Source organism: Lissotriton vulgaris, chromosome 12 (assembly GCF_964263255.1).
Source record: "Lissotriton vulgaris chromosome 12, aLisVul1.2, whole genome shotgun sequence".
NCBI classification, from domain to species: Eukaryota; Metazoa; Chordata; class Amphibia; order Caudata; family Salamandridae; genus Lissotriton; species Lissotriton vulgaris.
This window is the reverse complement of record NC_141700.1, coordinates 31,278,572-31,304,648: the sequence shown is the minus strand read 5'-3', so window position 1 is coordinate 31,304,648 and position 26,077 is coordinate 31,278,572. Positions and strand designations below refer to the sequence as shown.

Below are 26,077 nucleotides of genomic sequence, written 5' to 3'. Positions count from 1 at the left end.
TGGTGCGTATTTCCGCCCAATCTGTAAATAAGCGCAAGAACATGCGGGTCATATAGTGAGTGTGAACACGCTCGATTGAGTGCTCGAAACGGTCCCCTGTACAGGAGTACTTACAAGATAACCACAATGTGCTCCGTTTCCGAAAGACGTGGTAACCAGGAACCCCGGGTGCTCTGATTCTAGGTGAGTTTAAACGAACGCGTGTGGCGTGAGCATGGCAATAGAAAGAGGACTACGGGTACAACAGCAGTTGGAAGGAAGTGAAGCTGGGTGCTCGGGTGAAGATAGGATGTCAGGCAGACCATAAATAGATAAGGATAAAATACAAGAGTGACAATATGAATAAATCAAAGGAGTGTTAACAAGAAATAAACAGTAAACAGAGTCACGCGGATATTCCCATATGTTCACAGCATCAAATCTAAACAGAAAAAGCAGATAAATGCAGATCATAAATAACACAAAAATTCCATCCGGTCATTTAAACCGTGTGGTTGCATCGTCGCCATGTAGCGGATCCAGAAATTTTCCCTTTTCAAAATAGTCTGTTTGTTATTGTGTGTGGGTGTCACTTGTTCCAGTACTAGATACTTGAGCTGAGCTACTGAATGTTTTTGCTCCATGAAGTGTACAGCGATCGTGGATTTAGTGTTCCCAGTCCTTATATTACTCTTATGCTCAAGTAAGCGGGTTCTGATTTTTCTCTCCATGTGGCCGATGTAGCATTTGCCACAGGGACATTTTAACATGTAAATCAGGTTGTTCGAGTTACAGGTGGCGTTCACTCGCAGTTTAATGGAATGACCCTTCATGGGGTGATTGGTAGTGTTGCCCTGGATGCAGTTATTACAATTGCTATAGTTGTAGCAAGGTCTCAGGCCTTTGTAAGATTCAGGTTCAATCTGTGCACTGGGTTTGGACAAGATTTCCTTGAGATTGCGGCCCCTGGTGTAGGCAAACATCGGTGGTTGTGTAAAGATTCCTTGAAAATCCGGTTCAAGACTGAGTAATGACCAATGTTTAGTGACGATATTCCTAAATCGGTTACTCATGATGGAATATTTGGACACTACAACCATCCCGGTATTGTCAGTTTTGACTCGTGTCTGTAACAGATCTTCGCGTTTCATTCCGCCAATGAGGTTGACAGCGTTCTCCAAGGTTGGTTGGGGATAGCCCCTAGATTTGAACCTTGCCAACATGTTGGTTATTTCAAATTCACAAGCCTGCTCGAATGATACAATCCGTTTAACACGCATAAGTTGTGACAAGGGTAAATTGCGTTTCAACCCAGGCCTATGAAAGCTTCGGTGATGTAAAAGGGAATTACGGTCAGTTGGTTTGCGAAATATGGTGGTGTTCCATTTATCCATATTTCATTGAATTTCCACATCTAGAAAATGAATGCTCTCTCTGTCAAAGTTCCATGTGAATTGGACTCGATCATTGATAGAGTTCCAAGTACACAAAAAGTCAGTTAATTCATGTTCAGTGCCTTTCCACAGGATGAAGATATCAACGATGAATCTCAGATAGAGTTTCCCATGATTCTGCCACACTGCCTGATTCAGAATATGTTGTTCTTCAAAGGACTTAATGAAGATATTCGCGTACGACGGAGCCGCACAATTTCCCATAGCGGTTCCACACAGTTGGTGAAACCATTTGTTGAATACAGTAAAATAATTGTGATAAAGTGTAAACACCATGAGTTCCATCAACAAAAGCTGCAGATCCGCATCAATGTCTGAATGGGATAATTCATGTTCAATGGCCATCAAGCCCATGTCGTGGGGTATGGAGGTATACAGCGAACATACGTCCACCGTGCATAGTAAGAGATCTTGTTCATCAAGTTTGTTGGTAGCTACTTGGAATTTGACCAGAAAGTCTGTGGTGTCTCTGACATGTGATCTGGTGTTGACCACAAAAGGTTGGAGATATTTATCCAGAAATTTTCCTATATTCTCGTGCATGCTTCCTTTGGTAGACACAATGGGTCTTAGGGGAGGTTTAGTTGGGTGTTTGTGCACTTTAGGTAACATGTATAGTCTAGGTGGTTTGGGATTGTCAGGCATTAAGTACCGTTTAGCACGTTCATTGATAGTTCCATTGTCAAATGCCACCTTGATGATTCCAGCCAAAACAGTTGTGAATTCATTAGTGGGGTCTGCCGGTAATACTGCATAGGTGTTTGGATCAGATGTGTGCGCTAATACTTGTTCTTCATAGAATGTTGCGTCCATGATCACAAGGGTGCCTCCCTTGTCTGCAGTTTGACAAACTATCGATGAATTGTTAGCAATTTTATGCAAGGTGTTCTTCTCCTTTTTGGTAAGGTTATCACGTTTCGCTCTCATTTGGAAAGGTAATTTCGCAATATCTTTCTTGACCAAGTTCTCAAACAGGTCGATGACCTTATGGCTCACTGGGGCTAAGAAATTACTGGAGGGACGAAGGCCTCTCAATATGTCATCTTCAGAAGTGGTGGTGGTTACAATGTTCTGAAAGTAATGTCTTAATCTAATGTTGCGGACCAGTTTAAACGTGCTTACTTCCAATTCAAGAGTATTAGTTCTCGTAGTGGGCACAAAGGATTGCCCTTTTTGTAGGACCTGTGTTTCTTCCATGGTGAGTTGCGTAGAAGAAATGTTAATCACCAGGTTATCCTGTGCATTTACTTGCGACGATTGCTCTTCTTGGCTTTGAGTGGTTCTTTGTCTTTTCCTACCTCTACGGGTTCTACCCCGCCTGTGTCGGTTGGTTGAGTGTGGCCTTCCTCTAAAAAATGAACTGCAGTATCAGAGATACTGGGTTGTTGTTCAGTAGGGGCGGGCGGTTTCGTAGCTCTGGTTGTTCTGGTTTCTCCATCCGATGAAGACGTTTCTTGTTCCGAATAGGGATTGTAGGGACGTTTAGGGCGTCGGCGGGCGTACACTTCTGCCCAAGTGTACACCTCGCCGAGCTTGTAGTCTATAGTGTCCCTTTAATATTTGCGAAGTTTACGTTCCTGTGTTTCACGGGTATGTTTCGCTAATTGGGCATTCACATCTTCCAACATGGTGGCCAATTCGGTAGGGTCCATGGCATCATCAAGCTCAGTTCGGATGGTTTTGATTTCCTGAGCCAAATCTTCAAGTGATTTTGAGAGTTCCTCAACAATCAGTAGTATCAAGTCAAGCGAACACTTGTTGAGGATGGCGAACCATCTCTCAACAAATTTCGCATTGTTTTTACACAATAAGGGTTTTAAAGGAATCCGTAGGCCCCTAGGGATCCGCTGGGCGCGGTGATACCGCACCAGTGTACTGGCGTGTAACTTCTGGTTGCATTCCTTTTTTAATAAGTAGAGCAGTTGTTTCATATTGCTATCAGGACTGCGGGTATTGGTTGCTGATACGATTTCCTCCTGAATCATGCTGTAGATTTTATCAGCGTCGCCCGCCGTGAAGGCGAATGTATCAACCTTGAGGTCGGCCAGGTTGGATATGGCATCGTAATTCATGATTGAAGGTAAATGTGCGTGCACAGTCCAGTAGGACAGAAAGTGATAAACTAAATCAATGAGGATCGGACTTGCACAGCCGGGTATGAACAAACTCAAACGGTGATTGATCTGTGGCGTGCTACCTGGGATAGACGCTGTCTGTGCCGATACAGCGTGAACAGTGACACTAATACAAAGCTCCCCCCACTTGGAAGAGACTCCCTGGTGCACAGCACTGAAAGACACGATGTGCCTTATAAACAGTTCATCAGATTAAATCCAAATGTTCAACACGAAGTATCAGAGAGGTTCCATGATTATTTAATTCATACCATTTGAACAGTTCATCAATATTCTGAGGCAACGTATACATCATCCAACATAAAGGGTCATCCAGCAATTAATTGTCCCAATGCATTTCGGGCAGATGACTAGCCCTTCCTCAGGGGACAGCTCTACAAATACAAAAGAAAAATAACCTGATGTAATAAAGATTCAATTGAAGTTAATCTATCACATCAACATGATCTGAAGTCAAAAGTGGTGAAACACATGCGTGTGAAAAAACTGAATCCTGAAGTCACAAGAACCTAAATAGGTAAATGGTAGTGAGAAACCTAGGTGAAAGCCGTGCTACTGGTATGAAACAACAAAGTTCAACCAATGAGTGTAGAAAGTGATTTGTGAAAAGAATTCGGAACCCAAAAACATGCCCCAACATAAAAGCGAGTTTGAAAATGAATAGGAAACCAAGTGCCAAGCAAGATCACATCACCCAGATTACCAAAGAATGTCGAATCATCAAGGGATTCGCATTTACCATCATTTAATACTCACGGAACTAAAACATCCGTGGTGCGTATTTCCGCCCAATCTGTAAATAAGCGCAAGAACATGCGGGTCATATAGTGAGTGTGAACACGCTCAATTGAGTGCTCGAAACGGTCCCCCGTGCAGGAGTACTTACAAGATAACCACAATGTGCTCCGTTTCCGAAAGACGCGGTAACCAGGAACCCCGGGTGCTCTGATTCTAGGTGAGTTTAAACGAACGCGTGTGGCGTGAGCATGGCAATAGAAAGAGGACTACGGGTACAACAGCAGTATAGGTGCCATATTGGAATGGGAAGGAAGTGAAGCTGGGTGCTCGGGTGAAGATAGGATGTCAGGCAGACCATAAATAGATGAGGATAAAATACAAGAGTGCCAATATGAATAAATCAAAGGAGTGTTAACAAGAAATAAACAGTAAACAGAGTCACGCGGATATTCACATATGTTCACAGCATCAAATCTAAACAGAAAAAGCAGATAAATGCAGATCATAAATAACACAAAAATTCCATCCGGTCATTTAAACCGTGTGGTTGCATCGTCGCCATGTAGCGGATCCAGAAATTTTCCCTTTTCAAAAGAGTCTGTTTGTTATTGTGTGTGGGTGTCACTTGTTCCAGTACTAGATACTTGAGCTGAGCTACTGAATGTTTTTGCTCCATGAAGTGTACAGCGATCGTGGATTTAGTGTTCCCAGTCCTTATATTACTCTTATGCTCAAGTAAGCGGGTTCTGATTTTTCTCTCCATGTGGCCGATGTAGCATTTGCCACAGGGACACCACCACAGATGTTTTAGTTCAGTGAGTATTAAATGATGGTAAATGCGAATCCCTTGATGATTCGACATTCTTTGGTAATCTGGGTGATGTGATCTTGCTTGGCACTTGGTTTCTTATTCATTTTCAAACTCGCTTTTATGTTGGGGCATGTTTTTGGGTTCCGAATTCTTTTCACGAATCACTTTCTACACTCATTGGTTGAACTTTTTTGTTTCATACCAGTAGCACGGCTTTCACCTAGGTTTCTCACTACCATTTACCTACTTAGGTTCTTGTGACTTCAGGATTCAGTTTTTTCACACGCATGTGTTTCACCACTTTTGACTTCAGATCATGTTGATGTGATAGATTAACTTCAATTAAATCTTTATTACATCAGGTTATTTTTCTTTTGTATTTGTAGAGCTGTTCCCTGAGGAAGGGCTAGTCATCTGCCCGAAATGCATTGGGACAATTAATTGCTGGATGACCCTTTAAGTTGGATGATGTATACGTTGCCTCAGAATATTGTTGAACTGTTCAAATGATATGAATTAAATAATCATGGAACCTCTCTGATACTTCGTGTTGAACATTTGGATTTAATCTGATGAACTGTTTATAAGGCACATCGTGTCTTTCAGTGCTGTGCACCAGGGAGTCTTCTTCCAAGTGGGGGGAGCTTTGTATTAGTGTCACTGTTCACGCTGTATCGGCACAGACAGCGTCTATCCCAGGTAGCACGCCACAGATCAATCACCGTTTGAGTTTGTTCATACCCGGCTGTGTAAGTCTGATCCTCATTGATTTAGTTTATCCCAGTGATAATTGCTCATTCTAAGTCATCTAGACAGTGCTGCTAGCTGCTACTCTGGTCTGGTCAGTAATTCCTCATTCTAAGTCCTCTAGACGGTGCTGCTTCTCTGGTCCCAGTGGTAATTCCCCATTCTAAGTCCTCTAGGCAGTGCTGCAGCTGTGTCTGTTCGCAGTGGTTATTCCTCATTCTTAGGCCTCTACGCACTGCTACTAGCTGGTTCTCTGGTCCTGTCGGTAATTCCTCATTCCAAGTCCTCTAGACAGTGCTGCTAGCTGCTACTCTGCTCCTAGTGGTAATTCCTCATTTTGAAAATTCCACACAGTGCTGCTAGCAACTACTCTGGTCCCGTCTATAATTCCTCATTCTAAGTCCTCTATAAAGTGCTTGAAGCTGCCACTCTGGTCTGTCGGTAATTCCTCATTCTAAGTCACTGTGCAGTGCTGCAGCTATACCGCTGGTCACAGTGGTAATTCCTCTTTCTTAGTCCAGTGGGCTGTGCTGCTAGAGGCTTCTCTGGTCCTGTCTGTAATTCCTTATTCTAAGTTCTCTAGACAGTGCTGCCCCTACGTCTCTGTTCTACCATCCATTACACTCCAAACCTAAACACATAGGTAAAAGACATTGTCATTTACAACGCCTGTAGCTCTAACTCTAAAAAATGCGAAACATATTGCCTTGCAAATGCTTATTGCTCTGGTAGTCTATCTGTATAGTCTTGTCCGTTTGTATCCGCATAGCATTGTCCGGTAGTACTAGATGAAAATACTTATATGTTAATCTGAGCAGCCCTTAGTCCTGGTTTGCTACTGAGATTCCTTAACTCCATTTGAGAATCACTTAATTTGTATCTAGCCGTGGTAGAAAATTTGCACATGATTATGACAACACAGTTGAGCAGCAAGCAGGCCAATTCCGCTTTTGTGCATCTTTTTGTGTGAATGTTCTGTTTGAAAGTTTATTTATGTGTGGACTGTACCAAACACTGACCCACACAGAAATGTGTTGTTGTTTTGTGGTGTTTATGTTCAGTGAGGCTTGAAACTGGGTGGTAGAATGGGCCTCGGAATGGGTGAGGCAGTCTCATGTCAAGCTCCAGTGCTCTAACCTTCCCTCTTCAGTTCTTTCTGACCCTGTGCTTCACAAGTGGCAATTTGCAAATGAAAGCATGCACTGTGCTCTTGTGAACAGGCCAGTGAGTTAGCATAGCAGTTCTCTGATTATACTGAATAAGCAGCTACCAGCGACGTTATCATATGATATATTTTTATTGATGTCACAACTACAGTTGCATAAGTACTTTATCACCCTTGCTTTCTCAAATTTGCTTGAAAATGCACCATTTGCACACTTGTATTGGTGGTGGACGTGGTGGTGGTGGACGTGGTGGTGGTGGACATGTTGGTGGTGGACGTGGTGGACATGGACGTGGTTGTGGTGGACGTGGTGGTGGTGGTGGACGTGGTGATGGTGGATGTGGTGGAGGACATGGTGGTGGACATGGTGGTGGACATGGTGGTGGTGGACGTAGGTGTGGTGGTAATCCTGCAGGAGTCTGCCATTGATAGATAGATATTTAGATAGAGTGAGGGCGATAGATAGAGTGAGGGCGATAGATAGAGTGAGGGCGATAGATAGAGTGAGGGCGATAGATAGAGTGAGGGCGATAGATAGAGTGAGGGCGATAGATAGAGTGAGGGCGATAGATAGAGTGAGGGCGATAGATAGAGTGAGGGCGATAGATAGAGTGAGGGCGATAGAGTGAGGTAGCCTTGTGGACGTGGTGGTGGCCTTGGTGGGGGTGGTGGACATGGTGGTGGTGGATGTGGTAGACATGGTGGTGGTGGATGTGGTAGTCATGGTGGTGGTGGATGTGGTAGACATGGTGGTGGTGGACGTGGTGTTGGTGGACGTGGTGTTGGTGGACGTGGTGTTGGTGGACGTGGTGTTGGTGGACGTTGGTGGACGTGGTGTTGGTGGACGTGGTGTTGGTGGACGTGGTGGTGGTGGACGTGGTGGTGGTGGACGTGGTGGTGGTGGACGTGGTAGACATGGTGGTGGTGGACGTGGTAGACATGGTGGTGGTGGACGTGGTGGTGGTGGACGTGGTGGTGGTGGACGTGGTGGTGGTGGACGTGGTGGTGGTGGACGTGGTGGTGGTGGACGTGGTGGTGGTGGGGTGGTGGACGTGGTGGTGGTGGACGTGGTGGTGGTGGACGTGGTGGTGGTGGACGTGGTGGTGGGGTGGTGGACGTGGTGGTGGTGGACGTGGTGGTGGTGGACGTGGTGGTGGTGGACGTGGTGGTGGTTGTGGATTTGGTGGTGGTGGTAGTGGATGTAACAAGTGACATGCGTTTGAGTCGCGGTAGTTATAAGTTAGGCGTTACAGTGAAATAGGATGACATCAATTCACACCAGGGCTTCTTTTCTCGCCCAAGTCCCTCACCTTTCTGTCACTTTAGATTCAAAATCCCGGTTCTGTATGAATAATTCACTTTCTGCACCTCCAAAATGCTGCCGCGCGCGTTCAGAGGCAGAAAATAAAGAAAGGACATTAATCAAACTAAGCATTTGGTGAAACATTGCTGGAACAGAAGAGAAGCTGGCTGCTGGGATAAATCCGGCATTCAGCTTAGATTTACTGCACTGCAGGTGGAGTCAGTACAGAGAAGGTAAAGAGTGTATGATACTTCAGGAATGTCGACAACAAAAACATGTTTATAAGTGGTTAAATTCAGGAAAGTGCTGAGCGAAATACAGAACGCACGTTCAACAAGCGAAAGCATATGGAGCTTGTTAGGAGTTTCCAGATATGGGCCGATTGCGCAGTCATGCGGGATCTCACAAGTATAGCAAGGCGATAGCAAGGAGTTAATAAACAGGTGAACACTTTATGAAGGGAAAGGTAAACAAGGAGCCCGGCGATGGGTCGCAAGGAGGCGCTAGTCGTTATCTTGCTTCCCACTCCACATTAAATCAGAAGTATTTGCAATGCAATAGAGCTCGCATTATTGAAAGTTTGAGATACTGGCTTTGCAAACAATACTGCTACAGCAATAGCTCAAATTTTCAGTAATGGGAGACCTATTGCATTGTAGATGCTGGCTTTAAAAGGTTACATGTCTTAGAGAGTGTCTTCTGTGACAAGCGAGGGGCGCTCAGGAGACAGTAGCAAAGAAAATGGTTACAAGTGGAGATGGGGTGGGTAGATGATGGTTAGACAGGACAGAGAGATCTCTCAACGGTGAACAGCGGGACGGGGTGATTGGGGGATGGGAGAAGAACAGGCTGCTGATTGCGTTCGGGAAAGAAATGAAAATAAAAGCGGCGCCATACATAAACAATTAAAGGCGAGCTTAAAGTGAATGTGGTGCCATTCATATACAAATGAAGGTGCTAGACCATGCTATATGTTAAACTGCATCACTCACGTCTTTAAAGATACAGGGGAAATCTGTGTGCATTCGGGAAAGAAATGAAAATGAATGCGGCACCATACTTAAACAATTAAAGGCGAAGACGAACACTAAGGTGTGAAATAACCCCACATGTATGTTACAAGAAATAGCAGGTAGCAAAAGAGCGTTATCTTTTCGGGTAGTGAAAGATAATTGATGTTTCGAATAAAAAAAAAAAATTCTGCAACAATGTAAAACATCGAATTGAAGCCTACAATGTGTATAGCGAGCTCAAAGTTGGAGGGGATTCTGGAAAGCTGAGTCGCAGAGAAGACATTTTGTAACTTGCAAGGCGTTATCCCCAGCGCATGGAGGCTGACAAAGAGAGAAGCATGGATATGAAGGATCTGCCCCCCTTTTCTAGCAAGAGAATGCGCTGCACCCTTTAGGCGCTGGTACCGGGAAACTTGCACGCTGCAAGTCCCCTTCCACAGTTTTTATGGCTGAGAGAAAAAGAAAATTGTGCAGTGCAGATGAAATGTGATACCAAACGATGAAAATAAAGTGGTTAAAATTGTCAATCGTGTGCGCAGACATCTAAAACCATTGAGATTGACATTGGCACATCCAGGCCCTGGAGACAAACAAAATTTACCAATTGTAACAGTGATAAACTGATTTATCTGATCACCTGCCCCTGCGGACTTAGATACGTGGGGATGACAACCCGTAAAATCAAGGTGAGGCTGTCTGAACACAGAAGTACCATCAACTGTAAACGGCAGGCGATAAAACTCACTACTCATTTCATTAACTTGAATCACTCACCGACCTCTTTCCAATGGACGGTTTTAGAGAAACCGTTCATTCCATCACACGTGACCAATGTGAGTAATTTTCTGTTAGTGAAGGAACAGAAATGGGTGCTGAAACTTGGCACTGACCGTAGAGGGCTCAACGATGACATACCCTGGTCCTCTTTATGAGGTCAGGATTCGGCAAGTTAACGTTATACCTTCCCCATGACTAATGTTTAGTTTATATGACCCAGTGGGGCGTGATGATCATTATTCCTCTAGTCAACTTAACTCTTCCATCTGGAGTATTACATTCTAGACATTGAATATAATTTCACTAACCAGGGACAATCATCACTCCCATCCGGTTAACTTATGCAATATAGTGTGAATATCCCCTATTATACGATAGTGCCGACCCTTGTTTATCAACTGCACTATGACTACGAATCATCGGGTTGTGATTGGATAATGGTTCGAGTGCTCAACCAATCAGAGTACTCGGTACATTGCCGTCGTGAATGTGACCTATGGCGACGCTTGGCCGTCCATCACGTGGGGTATCCAGCCTATCCGGGGCAGACTAACTTAAATCCATCCCCAGCCAGCCGGCGTTACCTCCTCAGACGGCACAGATGCCGCGTTGGAGTACCGACGGAGAGGTAGGGCTGAGCCTTGATTTTCTAGCGTGTTAGTACAAGCTTTTAACCGCACTATTGAATTATCGTAGGGAGATAAGAGTGGTTTGGGGGTTTCAAGGTGCCTGTGTAAAACCGGTTGAGCTTTGACAACATTGCTCTTCCTATTGATGTCAGGTCTTTTCCGGGCACACTAGTTGATCGACAGAGTTGAAAGAGTCTTTTTCTTTGAAAAACTGGCTAAGGTAGAATAATATCGCTCTCCCTATCGAAACAAGTTCATACAAACGAGGAGGGTCATGTTCAAACGAGGAAGGTCATGTGATTCTTGCAACGGACTACAGTTGCAGAATAACTTATTCATATCGTCATTGCAATATTGTCTTATGCAAAGTACTGGGAGGACCCCCATGGGATTATTTTAATACATTTCCCCATGGTGATGTCCACCATTTTAAATGGAGATTAAATGGAGATTATGAGTTGGAGCGATTTCTATGTTGTGTTTTAATACGCTTATGGTGAGTGATTCATTCTTGCATTTATTCACCTTGACAGAGCGGTGCTTCACTTATGTCCTGAGCCGCAGCCAGGTGGGGTGAGGTCTGCACATCTTACACATCGGGTAAGATGCACTATATGACATTTGAAAATTTTCAAGTTCTATGCACACTGGGAAACACTAGTACATACAGTGCTATTGGCTTAATTTTCGTCATGGGCCTTATCAATGATTACATTTACTTATGATAATTTGGACAAGGATGTTTGGAGACAGGTTGTGTGTGATGTGCTCATGCTATTTTTTTGACTCTTTTAGTGAACAACCGATTCTGTAAGAAGGTACGGAAGAATACACCTAGGAGGTCCAGGTGACTTGTATACCAGTATCTGAGTTGTTTCACTTTTAGAACACTATTTCTGTTTGAGTTCACACTTTAGTTTTGTTTGCTGTAGCAGTAGTCGTTTTGAAAAGGTCCTGAAGAAAGCAAGGCCACTTGGCCATGGTTTGCTGAAACATGTTGACCACGTTCCACTACTAGACAGTTTTGTAAGTTTTCTCTGTCTTGGCTATTTTTAATGTTGGCATTGGAAGCTGTATCCGATTAAATTAATTTTTTGCTTCCTTAACCAATTTTAACCACTTTATTTTCATGGTTTGGTATCACATTTCATCTGCACTGCACACTTTTCTGTTACCCCATTAGCCATGCCACTCATATACATATATATAACCAACTACTTTTTGACAAAAGGTGAACCCCACACTGCCCACGGGAGGGACCGTTTATCATCTATTAGGCCCTTTTCTGGTTAAAATCAGGCAGTTTTGTGTGTGGGTCCCCAGAACCCCAAATGATGAAGGGCGGTTCCGAGTGGTGACTGATGGGTGTTTAAGACCATACACATGATTGGCTTATTTTTATTTTTATCTTAATAAGAAGAGTTGGGAGACAGCCAGTAGTACTAATTCCCAGCCATTATCTTAATATTCCTTGTTATTATCTTGACCCTCTGGTACTCTTGTTGTTGTGAATGTTTGGAAGGGCGTGTATCCAGAGCACGGTAATTAAACTAGCCCTAGGGTCCCCCGTAATTGTATGTGTTATAGTTGGGAGAAAGAGACATTTTGGGATTGCTAGAAGTACAGTTAGCACAAATTGTTTTTTTAGTTGAAGAAAAAGGCACACACACTTTCAAGCTTTCAAACTAGAAAGCACAGTGCGAGCTGTGTTTAAAGAGATGCGGGAGTAAAAGTGAAAGCGAAGTGAAAGCAATGACACGGCCGGGCAGCCGTGAGACGAGCTCTGTGGTGTGGGAGGGGGAGGGGCAGTTGTGAAGGAATAGAGAAAGTGTAATATAAAGCGAAGAGGATGGAGTAAGATAAAAGACGGCAAAGAAGAGAGATGTTCAGCTTTGGAGGCCGTGGCATCAAGTAAATAAAGGCTCACGAGAGCGAGGCCAGCAAGTTTGGGAGCGCATTCCTTTGAAGCTGAGGGGGGGAGCAAATGGTGAGCGGGCGCCGGCGCACATGCACTGGCCATAATCCGCATTCCAAAGCCCTCTTGTTAGGCTTTCCCGGAGCCCCTACATAATTTCTCGCATAGCGATTGCTTACGCAATAGCTAGGCTCGACCTAAAACGTCACCAAGCCAAGTGTGGATGAGATCAGGTAAGCTTTTGGGTACAGCTTTGTGTAATGGCCTTTATATTTCGTATGACGGAAAAATCGTCTTTCCTGTGAATCTTGTGCAGCGTACAAGCGGTTGATGAGGGGACCTTGCTTTGTTTATACTTCTGTGTCAAGAGGCAGATGAACTTTGTCTTGGTAGTTTTTAACCACCAGTTTTCCATCTGAGGTTGGTTTCAGATCCCTTTCCTTCTGAGATAGGGTACCACTACTGCCAGTCACTTGGGATGATGCTGGACAGATTTGAGGCCAAAATAGTATTTTCTTTCTGAACTTTAGATGTGAGCTATAAATGTGTACGATGAGGCTATACAAAATACACGTCTTGCTAGTCTGTAGCACACACCCAATCGCTGCAATATCTGATGAGTTACCAGCATTCTAAATGGTGTTCTTTCACTCACTCGCTTGTTTATTTGTTTTTTGGTGCAACAGAAGATGAACCTGTGTTTCTGTCATAGATATTTGTTTCACTTAAGAGAATAACTCTAGGAGGTGCCTTTTTATTCGTGTGAGAACAAAGTGTTCATTTGACGGTACTGGAGGAGGCATCTTCCTGGATCGGAAGCTACTCAGTGTTCCTGAACAACAGCAAAGAGCTTGACTCTAGTGTTGAGTTTGTAGCTTTGGCTTCATGGGTGGGATTCTCACCCTTTCATCCGTATGGAAAGGTCTCCTCGCGGCGCATGGCACTTCTTTGTCCCAGTGCAGGCATCCTGGTGTTCCATTACACTTATATTTGTCACATCTCCATACTTTTTGGAACACTGCCATGTCAAGAGCTTAATTCCAGGCAGCGACTTTAGCACAGCACTCTGCTTCCGTACTGTGTATACCTCCCTGGAGGGTTTGTGTTTCATCAGAAGGTTATTTGAGGACTCTTGAAAGGTAGGATCCCAGTCGTGCTTTATATTTGCACCTCTATACTGCGTTGTCGCAACTAAAACTTAGCATGCAGTATTTAAAAAATGAAATGTTTTTGGTAAATGTTATCATTAGCTACCAACACTTTGTACTTACATCTTTTGAGTAATTGCCTAGCCATCAGAAAATTTGAAAATCCTAATGCTTCCCACCACACTAAAACGTAACCACACCGTTATTTACTGACTTAAAAAAGTTATGCAGTGTATTTCATCCATCTTGTTAAACTTTGGGCTGCATTAATGCCAAATTCTCTGAATGTTAGCCCACAGTAGTGCCAAGCTAAACAAGATTTTTGCCATCCTAATACCTTTCGATTTTATCAATGCCACTCCATATGTCCTGCGTGATATACGATTGTGTCCTTGTAACATTCCTACTTAATATAGAAATATTGTTTAACTTAAAGGCAGGTGGTACTGATAACAGCCATGTAGAGTACAGGAGACACTAAGGCATACATCCTCCTCCCTCCCCCCCAGAGTATGGCATTGAAGGTAAATCCGAGACCGACCTCCTGCCTCTTCATCTGGCCATCTGCTTGCTTCCGAAGACCGAAATTATGGATGGTGTTAATAGTGGCAGACTTCTGGCGACAGAGAAGTATCCTTCTCCCTGGTTAGGATTTCAGGGCTCTTGATGCAAGTCACTGTCACTGAGAAGGAGCTGCCAGGCTGAACATTAACCATTCAGCAACTTGCTTGAGGGTTCCCAGCTACACGTAACCGGCAGCAACCATTGTAGTGCAACACCAGAGTAAAGCAAAGGATTATTTGTGACTCTCAGCTAAGATCAAAACTCCATCACGGCAGCACTTTAGTTGAGCAACATTCATCCTTCTGCCGATGCTGGCTCGGTAATATTTTTTATTTATTTATTTATAAGGTAGTAGAACGCCTGAACCAAGTGTCTAGAACATCGAAATGCTGTACAACATTGTTGGACCTGGGATCACCAGACCACATATAGTAGCCTGACTCAAAGGGGGGAAAGATTAATCCAAAGGCAAAAAGTGTTAAGCTTGCATCACACTCTCACAGGAGTCCAGCGTCCATCCACTCCAAAAATGACAGCAATAATTTTGTTTGGATCTTTGTGTATGTGCATGTGCATGTGTATTTGTTATGTGTATATATATATATATATATATATATATATATATATATATATATATATATATATATAAGCTTAGTTTAAAAACATAACTTCTTAAATTACTGCAATAGTGCCAAACCTGTTGCTTCTCGACGAGGAAATTGTCATAGCTATGAAATGAAGACTTGACACAGTCTACTGTGTACAATGTTCTGGTCTGTCTTGTCCAACCCATTATTGATAGTATGGAGTCTCGGCTCAGATTTTCTCTCAATGCAGTTTCAAATAAGGAGTTGCTATGCAATTGATCTCGCATTACTGAAAGTTTGAGCTATTGCAGATGCATTATTATTTGCAACGCCAATAGGTCAAACTTTCAGTAATGCGAGACTTCTTGCAAATGCTTGTTTAATCTTGATCTCACGTCCGGGATCACATGGTGTTCTTCAGCAGACCAGTGGCCTGTTGAAAAGGGCCTATATGTTCCCTCTCCAGATAACGACATGGATGAACACTGCATTTGCTGGTGACGGGGTGGGAGGGTGTGTGTACAAGCGAGGAGTCAAGAGATGGCCAGAGCTGGCCAACCAAAAGTATCATTTGGTGACGTCCCCTGGGAGGGTACCAAGAACTGACAGGTGGGACAAATGCACAATATTAACCAACCAGAGAAAATGAAATTTTTAAAAGCAACCCAACTAACCTACCAAAAGTGATGGGCGTGTCCAAAGTCCCTGATATCCCATATACCGAATACAGCATTCCTTGCAGAGCAGTGCTGGCGCTGCCCAGGCTCAACCTAGAAATGACTGTGGGAACATTATCAGGGGTCCCAGTGATCATCTGGGATTACTGGTCCCACATTGTGACAAGTTGAGCTGTTTAACACCGGGGTCCTAGGGCTTAAACTTACTATTGAGTGCAAAAGAGAGCATCAAGGACACCCCTTTAACACTTTACCCTCAGGGTAGTGGAGTCTAGCAGTCCCAGTGCTTCGAGAGGTAGGTGGTGGGTCTTGAGACTCGGAACTCAATAAAACATCTGATAACAAGTTATAAATCATTGTACCACCCGGTACTTCTGTTTTTATTAAAGTACTTTATTAGTAACACTCAACATAATTACTCTGCTTTGAAAATTGGTAGTTCACCTGCTGGATCATACTCCACCCTGATGGTGCAGGGGTGTTGAGTTTTATAAAATATCTACTTGGTGATGGGTTAGGATGATTTAGAAACCTGCTTGTCTTTTAAAAACAAATAAAAACGTGTCCCTTTAGATGCCTTCATATTGCAGCATTGCTATTATTTCTGATCTCTGATACGCCTCTCCAATTACCCCAGCATTCTTATTATTTTAGGGCTTGGACTCTAGCAAGGCTCTGATTTTGCCACTGTTCCATAATTATGCATACTAGAGGGGCTGAAAGTAGATGATAAGGGGTAGTTCCAGAGCTGGAATACCATGTGAGCCTGAGCTAAATAAATCACAACCATACTGGTTTACGGGTATTCACCATCTCTTCTCCAACCGCATCTTAGCATGGAAATGGTCGGAAATTGACTCTTTATTTAGTATTGGTGGAGCAGGATATTTTTTCATGGTGGCAAATTCGTGTTCTAGTTAGTGAATTTGCAATTGATGAGTAGATTTTTGCATGAGCGAATATGCAAATGTAATTTTTCTCAAGCGGAAAAGGAAATCTCAAACATTTGCTAGGTGTATGGTTTGCAGACCAACTTTTTTTAGGTCTTTTAAATTCCTGAAAGTCCTACATCTGCGATAATGCTAGGATATGTATCCACAGGTGCATTTTTGTAACTTTTTTTGTAATTGGATCATAATATATGTTCATGCTATGTTGAATGTGTATTTGTAAAGTGCACTATCACCCTCAAGGGTTTCCTGGGGCTGTGCAGCTGTGTGTACCTAGCCCCGTCTAGGAAAGATTGGTTAATTGAAAAGCAAAGTCTTCAGGTTATTGTGGAATTCAAAAAGAGAGGAGGCACCTCTAATGTGGAGTGGAAGTCCGTTCCACACTTTGTGTGATGTAAGAGAACTCCCATCCTCCCGATCTTGTTCTGTTTATACCTGGGATGTGTGCGACGCACAAGGTATCTGGGTGGCCGGAAGGTGATGTGACTATTCCGTTAGGTTGGGGCCTAAGTTGTGAAATGCATTGACTGTGTGTGTGAGAAGTTTGAAAGTATTCGGACTCGGCAGAGCTCCGTGTGATGTGATTTCTATGTGGGAGGTTGAGGATGAGTCTAGCTGCCAAGTTCTGCATGGTTTGTAGTTTGATGGTAAGTTGCTTGGTGATACCGGCGCAGATGTGTGCCTGTAGTCTGACTTGCTGGTGACTTGAGCGAGTGACTTTTTCAGGTGTTACTGTGAAGTCATTTGAAGATCTTCCTCAGCATCTTCAGGGTGTAGAAACAGGAAGTAATGGCGTTGACTTGTGCTGTCATGTCCAATGATTCTGAGTTTCCTGGTGTGGGTGCTGGATGTGGCTCTGAGTTTGACTGGCCTCCTGTTGGAGTCCCATGGCGAGGTGTTCTTGCTGAAGATCATTACATGTGTCTTGATGGTGTTGAGCTTGAGACAGTTGACTTTCATCCAGTTAGCGATTATTCTCTTGCAGATGGTGAACTTATTTCGTTAGTTGCTGGTCTTGTCTGAGATGGAGAGTATGGGTTGCAGGTCATCGGCATAGGAAAGGATCTTGATGTGTGCTTGGTTGACTTTGGCCAGAGGGAGCTTGTATGCTCGAAGAGGGTGAGGTGAGCTATTAACCTTGAGGCACACTTCAGAAGAATTTGCGGTCTTTCAGGGAGTAAAGTACCAGGCTGGCAGCTTGTGTTCTCTCTGTTAAGAAGGAGCAGATCCAACTGAAAGCGGGTCCTTGGATACCAATATTCGTTTTGGATAACAATAATAGTTTTACACAGATTCTCCATTATATATCTTTTTTCAGATATTGGCATGAATCAGACATTTTACTAAAGGTTGCTTCAGATAAAAGGTATTTAACTTTGCACATTAATTTAGGAAAAGGTTTTGTACATTTTTTTTGGGCTACATTTCATTTTGAAAGCAATCACCAATCTTGCTTTTAAGCATCTGCTCATATTTATATATAATTATTGAGAAATATAACAGCATTGTAAGTAGCCGCAGATTATTAAATTTTGCTAACTTGAGAATACTGAAACCATCGTCAGTAATGCAAACCATGCTCACAGCTCCATGCATTTCCTTAGAGCACCTAAAAACCAAAGACTTTGCTTTAATATACCATATAAGTTAAAACAGTTTGTCCATATGTGTACAAATCTTGCCTTTATGACAGACAATCCTTCTTTGCTATTCTATACTGTTCTATAGTAAACTGGTAGCCAGAGGGTTTTGTGCTGAGGTAGGTTGAGTCTACTTGCCCAGTTGACAAAATAAACCTGTTGTCCTTGACCCCAAATAGCATGTTGTAGGAGCTCGCCGATGGATATTTCACACTCGTATGGACATCGTTGACTGGGTTTTATTATTGATATAGGACTTCTGGTAGTTCAGTTTCTGAGGATGTACTCTTTAGAGTGTTTCACTTATTAGGCATTGGGGCTTTCGACGTGGTAGTCCGTGCAGTAATGAGGTGAATTATTGCTGAAAAGTGTGTTAAAAAAACACAAAGGGAAGATTTGTGTTGTGCGTCCGCATTGAAAGGCTTGGGAAGTAAGGACTGGGCATTCATTGATGTACCCAAGATAATATAACTGAGCAAGGCGAGTTGAGAACCTTGCCCTGCTGGAAAGTCAGCAGTAAGTCCTCAAGAGCAGCTCCTATATCACGCGATTTCTAAAGCTAGCTTCCCAAATGCAGGGAGCGACATTTCTGTGGGTGAGGCCACATCTGCCCATGTGAAGTGACTCCCTGCGGTGTTGACGTGGTGATGTACCCTGAGCTGGGGGTTGAGAATTAGAGGACGCACTGTAGTTTATTTTGAGATGTGACTCAATGGCTGGAAAGCAACCTTGCGGAGGGGAAACAAACATAGCTTTTTGTGGCAATGCAGATGAACACAGCAGGGAGAGTTTCCTTACCCTGCCCTACCTGCCGGATTTAGCCACCACGGCATTTGACCATTTCAGGCAAGTCTGGTGGTTCCCATGTTTTTTAACTGATTGTTAAATTTATTTTGTTGGTTGTGAAGCTTTAGCATGTGACGACAGAATATTTTTTTTTAACTTTCATTTAATTTAACTGTCACATAGGTTACACAATAATAACTGAAGACAAAGGAGGTAGCTCCCACACGTCCTTTGTCTTCAGTTATTTTAAATGTTGCAATGCCAGACAGTTCCACATAATTAGGAAAGATATAACCTCGTAGTTAGCAGCCTTGGCAAGCAGTGTTATGGCTCCTAGTATCCACCCAAAAAAAGCTTAGGAATCACTGCTGGCAAAATTGACTTTTTTTGTTGCCAACTTGGAAATGTTGACCCACTTTTCTGTTCTTCCGTGGAATAACCTTTTATGCAGTCACAATACCTCTCTGTATGCATACATTCGAATAATCCAATCATCTGTAAGGGGATATATTAAGATATTTATCCTGAAGCACAATTTCATATTAATCTCAAATACCTCGTGCTCTCTCACCACTCTCCAAAACCCAAAGACCCTCTAAAATAAGTGTGAGTACATTCCTACCTCATCTAATTATCCCCAACAAATATCGGTGCCTAATAGTTTTTTTTGTTGTTGTCTTATGTCTCAAATGTTTTATAAACCAATCACGTGGTGTTACCCTCCAAGGCATTGCCAAAATAGACCTTTGGAACAGACAATAAAACTACCCTTGGGTCCCGTTACAAAATCTTGATCCTGGTTCATATCCATATCAACAAAACGTGAGGTAATTACCTGCCCACAAAAAAAACCAATCACAACAGACTTGTTTATGCATATATTACTCTTTATCCCCACTCATGTCTACATAATATGTCAGTAGAATGCGTTAATAGTTGCTTTAACGTCCTAGTTTCATGTGTCTGACAGACTGTAGTGTGAAGGTCTTTCCTGAACGAGCTACGAATGTGATTGAAAATATGCCTTGTTTGTGAAAGTGCTGAATGAACTCTTCTGATCTTTCTGTGGAGGGGCATGGTTAGTGTGCGCAGAGAGATAGGTAGGTGCATTGTAAAGGTTGAGTGACCAGGAGAATCTGTGATGTTTTTCTGGGTAGATGATTGTATGAGTGATAGCAGAAGCTTGTGAGTGACTTGTTGGAGCAAAGGCCAAGCAGATCAAGCGGGCATTAATGCAGCAGAGATCCTGGATTTCCCCAGAGATGCCACTTGCAGTAGGAGCATGCCCAAGCTGACTGATGATCTGTTACAAAGTTGTCAGTTTGAGCCATCTCCCGAAAGCTAGGCATCCTGCAAGAAATGAATATCCACCGCTTTCCGCAGGACCATGAACATCTGATAATCATTGTTTTTATGATTAATTAAATTTCGGTAAGGCATGATTAAAAGAATCTGATGAGCCGTCAGCGAGTTGGGGAATAGTATATTTAATATAACTGTGGACTTGTAATTCAAGTGGGTAGATGGCTGTGCAAGTCTTCATGGGATAGTTGTATGGTGGTGGAAGGGGTTGAGTGCCAGGTGCTGCTGGAGAAGGTTCAAATCATCAGTCACTTGGGTCTGAGGAGCAGTGGAGCAGGTAGTGCAAGAGTGCTGCGCAATCGCCTGGACCTGCGCCCACAGGGTTTAGGTGAGGCCCTTCCTCCTAGTGGGACAATGCAACAAGGAGGGAGGAAACTTCACTCTTCGCTCTCTCCTCTGTGTGTGGGACCTGTCTCTCTGTCGCACAGTCGACGCAGCCGGCGTGCTCCTCTGCGGACCATTGCCCCGACCATCGCCAGTGTGTGCTATGACTGCACCATACAGGGCTAACCAGTGACATGGAACGCAAGAAAACTGAAAATGATACTTCCCTTCCAGATGAAATACTTTTAGTGGGGAGATACATGTAAGAATAACTCATGCACCTTCAAAAAGAGCAGCATTGCCTGTAGTCCTTGAGAGCCGGGGTGTGTGTGTGTGTGTGGGGGGGGGGGGTGTTTACTCTTATTTCGCGTCACTTTGAAGTTGCCCACCTTGGCGCAGGACACGTGTTCGGAGTTGGCTTGACTGGTGGGAATTTTAGGTGCCCAAAATAACAGCCTGTGTCCGCCCCTTCACGCCAAACTTCCTAGAGGTCTTGCACAGAGCCCCCGCTCGGGCCTTGGGTTTCAGGTTTCTGTGCTGCTCGTCCTGTGAGGGATTTAAATACATGTGTGTTTGCGGCTCCCCCTCGGGGAGAATACTTAAGCGGCTGTCCTTGCTCCAGAAAAGGGGGGGCCAATCGGCCCCCACGCACGCATGGCAGGGCCCGGCCCCTCCCATATCCCGTCCCCTTCGTGGTGGCTTGCCCCCGCCCCCTCGCCCCGGAAGTAGTTGTGCACTTCCGGGCCGAGGGGGCGGGGCCGCGACCGCGAAGGGGTTAAGAGCCTGGGGAGCGCGGGTAGCGGCCTCTTTGTGCCCGCGCTCCCCAGGCTCGCTCCTCGCCCCACCGTGGGGCTGTTTAATTTTCTGCTTCTTTATTTCAGGTGGAGACTGCTGACCTAGCGGAGAACGGCGGAGGACTGACCCCGGCGGAGGACGTATCCAGGGCGGCACGGTCTCCTTCGAGGATCCCAGGACGACGCGTCACTGAGGACGAGCAAGGGAGGCTTCGCAGTGACCAGACTCCAGCGCACCGCCAATCGGCAATTTTTGCGCGTTCGACTGGGAACAGGGGGACTTCGCCTTGATCAGATTCCAGCGTTCGACTGGGGGCTCTCCTGCAGTGAAAGCCGACCGGAGCATCGGAGCACGAGGTATTTTGCGGGGCGGGGGGGCGGATTCGAGAACAGCAGCAGACGGGCACGGGAGCAGCCAGTGGGGGAAGTAAGACTAAAGTGAAGCGCTTTCGAGTTGGTGAAACGCGAGCGATTGCCGAGCTGCTGCATGTGATATTGTCCGATCTGATTATTGTGAAGCTAAGCAGGGACAGCTAGGGCACAAGGTGGATGGGAGACCAAAGAAGGTTTCTTTAAGGGAAAACGTTTTCGAATAACGTGTGATCTGTTTATCGTAGCATCGGGTTACACGCGAAGCTAAGCAGGAACAGCTAGGGTACAAGGTGGATGGGAGACCAAAGAAGGTTTCTTTAAGAAAAAACGTTTTTTCGAATAAACAACAATTCAAAGAGGTATATACCCTGTTGTGTGTGTATATTACAAAGTGGTGGATGTTTTTTCATGTTAGGCAATAAGTGATCTGTAAAAAGCTCAGATACAGTTTAAATACTTAATTGCAAGTTAATTATTTACAATTGAAATAGGTATATGATCTGAGGTGGGTCCTTTTTAAAAAAGGGGGTGACTTACTTTCAAGGCACCCAAGGCAAATTTTAATTTCTGCCTTGTTTCATATAAGGATTTTTGGTTTCTTTAAAAGGTGATTGGTCTAGCCTTAAAAACACCCTTGGAATTTAAATTTTGTTTTACTGTATAAGGACTCAACTATTTCGTGCTCCCACAATTGGAAGTCTAACGTAATTTCTTTTTCAGGACTACAAGACTAGGTTTTCGGTCTCCGTACTCCAGCACGGGCGCCTCCAACTGGGTCAGGTAAACAAGGATCTTGGTCCGCGTATTCCAGCTCGGGCACCTTCAACTGGGTCAGGTACGGAGCACTGTGTGCTCATAAATATGTCTGCAAGAAGGCACGGGAATGCAAATGTAGGTTTAATGTTTCAAAAAATGATGCGCAGAATGTCTGCAATGGATAAGCGATTAGGGAAGGTGGACAAGCTGGGTAAGACCGTAGCGGAATTGGGAGCGAAGGTAGATGCTCAGGCCGGCCCATCTGGAAGACCTAAGCGAACAATAGTGCCGCCCAAACCAAGGGGCGTGTTCGTGACACCACCCAAGCGGGCAAGGAGTAAGAGGGTGGGGGGTCGCCCACAGAGCCCAATTCCCAATGTACAGCCAGCGGCCCCTATCCCTCCACCTCAGGCACCGGTACCCCCGCTGCCAGTGGCTGTGCCAATAGCGCCGGCCATTCCCGTGGCGGCACCAGTAGCGCCAGTGGCTCCACCGCCCACTCCGTTTCCCTTGGGGGGCCCGGTGCCGAGTTTGGTCCCTCCTGTTCTGCCCGCGTCGGGTCCAATGCCAGCAGAACTGGCAGCTCAGGTAGCAGCGATCCTGCCCTGGTTGGGTGGGGGAGCGCTGCCGGCCAACACGAACCTCACAGCTGAACAACAAACATTGGTTGCTCAGATATTGTTGGCCAGTGGTCGGGGCAGCACGCCACCTGCACCAGTTTCTCCCCAAACAGGTCCAACGAACGATGGGGGTGCAGCCAAGACCGTGGAAGCGACGTCAATCAACGGCAATGGTAAGGAGGTTGCCCTGCCACTGTTGGGTGAGGGCGCAATGCCCTCCAGGGGGGAGAGTCTAGCGCAACATGTGTCACAAAGTGTGAAAGAGTTGATTTGGGCTGACAAGTATGTTAATATTTTTTCATTACTGATAGACAACAGGGAATGGGAATATGTAAAATCACAAAAGGATATGATGTTGCCTAGTGAATGGAGAACAAAATTGTACAAATTTAGGGTGGAAGAAACCATCATCAATTGGGTAAGGGCCTTTGCTGTGTACAGTGCAGTAATTGGTGAACGTTTTCCTGGAATGCAATCAGTTATGAGCTGCTATCAGAGTAGAATCACAATGTACCATGAGAATCACGTGGGGGATGTTTGGAAAGAATACGATATAGCTTTTAGAAAGTCTAGGGAGCACAATAAGTCTTTGGAATGGGACAAGGTGGATTCTATTTCTTGGCATTCACAGTTTGAGAAGGGTCAGGGTGCAAGCACTAGCACTACTTGGAACAAAAGTTATCCCCCCAGGCCACAACAGCCATTCCAGCAGCCCTTTCGACCAGCGCAGGGGGGGGAGACAAATCACAAGACTAGAGGCAGTGGAAGTGCAAAAGGGGTGTGTTGGGACTTCAACAAACGGACATGCACCAGGGCACCGGGCACTTGTAAGTTCAGGCACGCCTGCACCCTATGCGGCCACCCTTCCCACCCAGAGGCGACATGCAGGAACAAAGGCAATGGGGCGGGCAATAGGGGAAGGCGGAAGCCAGAATAACAGGGTCCATCCCATTATAGCACATTCACCCATTCTTTTATCGGCTATGATCCCTTGGCTTAACAGGTACCCTAATCACACTTCTGCGAGATTGTTGCAAGAGGGGTTCACCCATGGTTTCCGAATTCCAGCTGGGGGTTATGTGGGGACACCACAGTGCAGGAATCAGCTGTCAGTTCTTGCCAATCCCACGCGGGTGGCTAGCAAAATAGAAAAAGAGTTGCGTTTAGGTAGGGTAGCGGGTCCTTTTCATGTCATTCCTACTAAGAATTTTGTATGCTCTCCTTTGGGGGTAGTGCCAAAGAAGGAGAAGGGCGAGTATAGGCTTATCCACAACTTGTCTGCACCCAGGGGCCTATCCTTGAATGATGCTATCGATGAATCAATTTGCAGCGTTAAATATGCATCTTTTGATCAGGCGGCAGACATGCTGAGGGCCTTAGGCGCGGGGACACTGATGGCCAAATCAGATATTGAGTCAGCCTTTAGACTACTCCCTGTCCACCCTGAGGATCAGCGCCTCTTAGGTTTCTCCTTTGAAGGGAAGTACTACATGGATAAGTGTATGCCCATGGGCTGTTCCATTTCATGTGCATATTTCGAACAGTTCAGCTCCTTCCTGGAATGGGCCCTAAGGCAATCTACGGGCCACCAGTGGGTCATGCATTATCTAGATGATTTTCTTTTCTTGGGGCCGGCGGGCTCACGGGAGTGTGCGTCAGCATTGCAGGAATTTTGCGTGCTCATGCGCTCTTTCGGGGTGCCCCTGGCGCAGGGAAAAACGGTTGGGCCAGTAACATGCTTGGAATTCTTAGGAATTGAACTGGATTCAGTGGAGGGCTGCTTTAGATTACCAATGGAGAAGATACAAAGATTCAAGAATACCCTAGGATTATGCATACAGGCTAAGAAGGTTACTCTGCAAATGTTGCAACAGACAGTGGGTCAGTTAAACTTTGCATTGAGAGTAGTACCCATGGCGCGCCCTTTTTCTCGCTCTATTGCACAGGCCATGAAGGGTCTTCAGGAGAAACACCACCGGACACGGCTATCTGCAGAGGTTCGCCAGGATATGCGAATATGGATTGCATTCCTGGAGGACTTCAATGGCAGAGTGCTGTGGGGTGCACCCACGTTGTCCTCAGAGGACTTGGGTTTGTGGACTGATGCGGCAGGCAGTGTAGGGTTTGGTGCAATCCTTGGTAAGAAATGGGTGGCACAGAGGTGGCCCGCCTGGTGGGAGGAGAGCGGGCTGACGATGAACATTGGTTTCCTCGAGCTCTTCCCAATCTGGGTGGCACTGAAAGTGTGGCCTCAGGATTTGGCCAACCGATCAGTAATCTTCTGGTCAGATAATATGACAGTGGTGGAATGCATCAACCAACAAGCTGCAAGGTGTCCATTCATACTGCGTCTGATGAAAGAGATTGTGCTGTGTTGCATGAGATTAAACATACTTTTCAGGGCGAAACATGTCCCAGGGGTGTTGAATAATGCAGCTGATGCCCTTTCTCGCTTTAAGATGCAGGTGTTCAGGGATCACTTGCCGGAGGCAGAGTCAACCCCGGCTCATTTCCCGTCGACTCTCTGGCAGATTGGTGCCCCCAACTACATGACCTCGTGGCAGCCAGCCTAGCACCCAAGACAAGGAAAGCTTATGAAGGGGCGTTCAGGTCTTACTGTCATTTTCTGGGCCAGGGCTGGGAGAGCAGGTGGTTTTTGGAGGCTAGCTTTAATAATTACATGAGCACACTACACAGGGAAGGGCGCACGGCAGCAACAGCCAGCAGACACAAGGCGGCAATCTCCTTCTTTGCACGTGCTAAGGGGGTGAGGGATCCCACGAACGGTTTCTTAGCGCAGAAGGCATTAAAGGGATGGCGGCGCATGCAGG

General features: G+C 45.1%; 1 protein-coding gene across 5 annotated transcripts in view; it reads left to right on the top strand.

Moving 5' to 3' along the window:
- SLC25A42 (solute carrier family 25 member 42) overlaps window positions 1–26,077 on the top strand; it is a 257,863-nt gene that overhangs the window by 34,382 nt on the left and 197,404 nt on the right. Inside the window, exon 1 of one of the 5 annotated variants that reach the window (XM_086946862.1) lies at window positions 20,792–20,966. The exons of the other annotated variants lie outside the window; for them this stretch is intronic. Coding sequence (XP_086802988.1) covers window positions 20,899–20,966 — 68 coding nt within the window. The 5' untranslated portion in view covers window positions 20,792–20,898. Of the gene's footprint in view, window positions 1–20,791; window positions 20,967–26,077 lie in introns of those variants that run through there. 5 annotated transcript variants of the gene reach the window in all.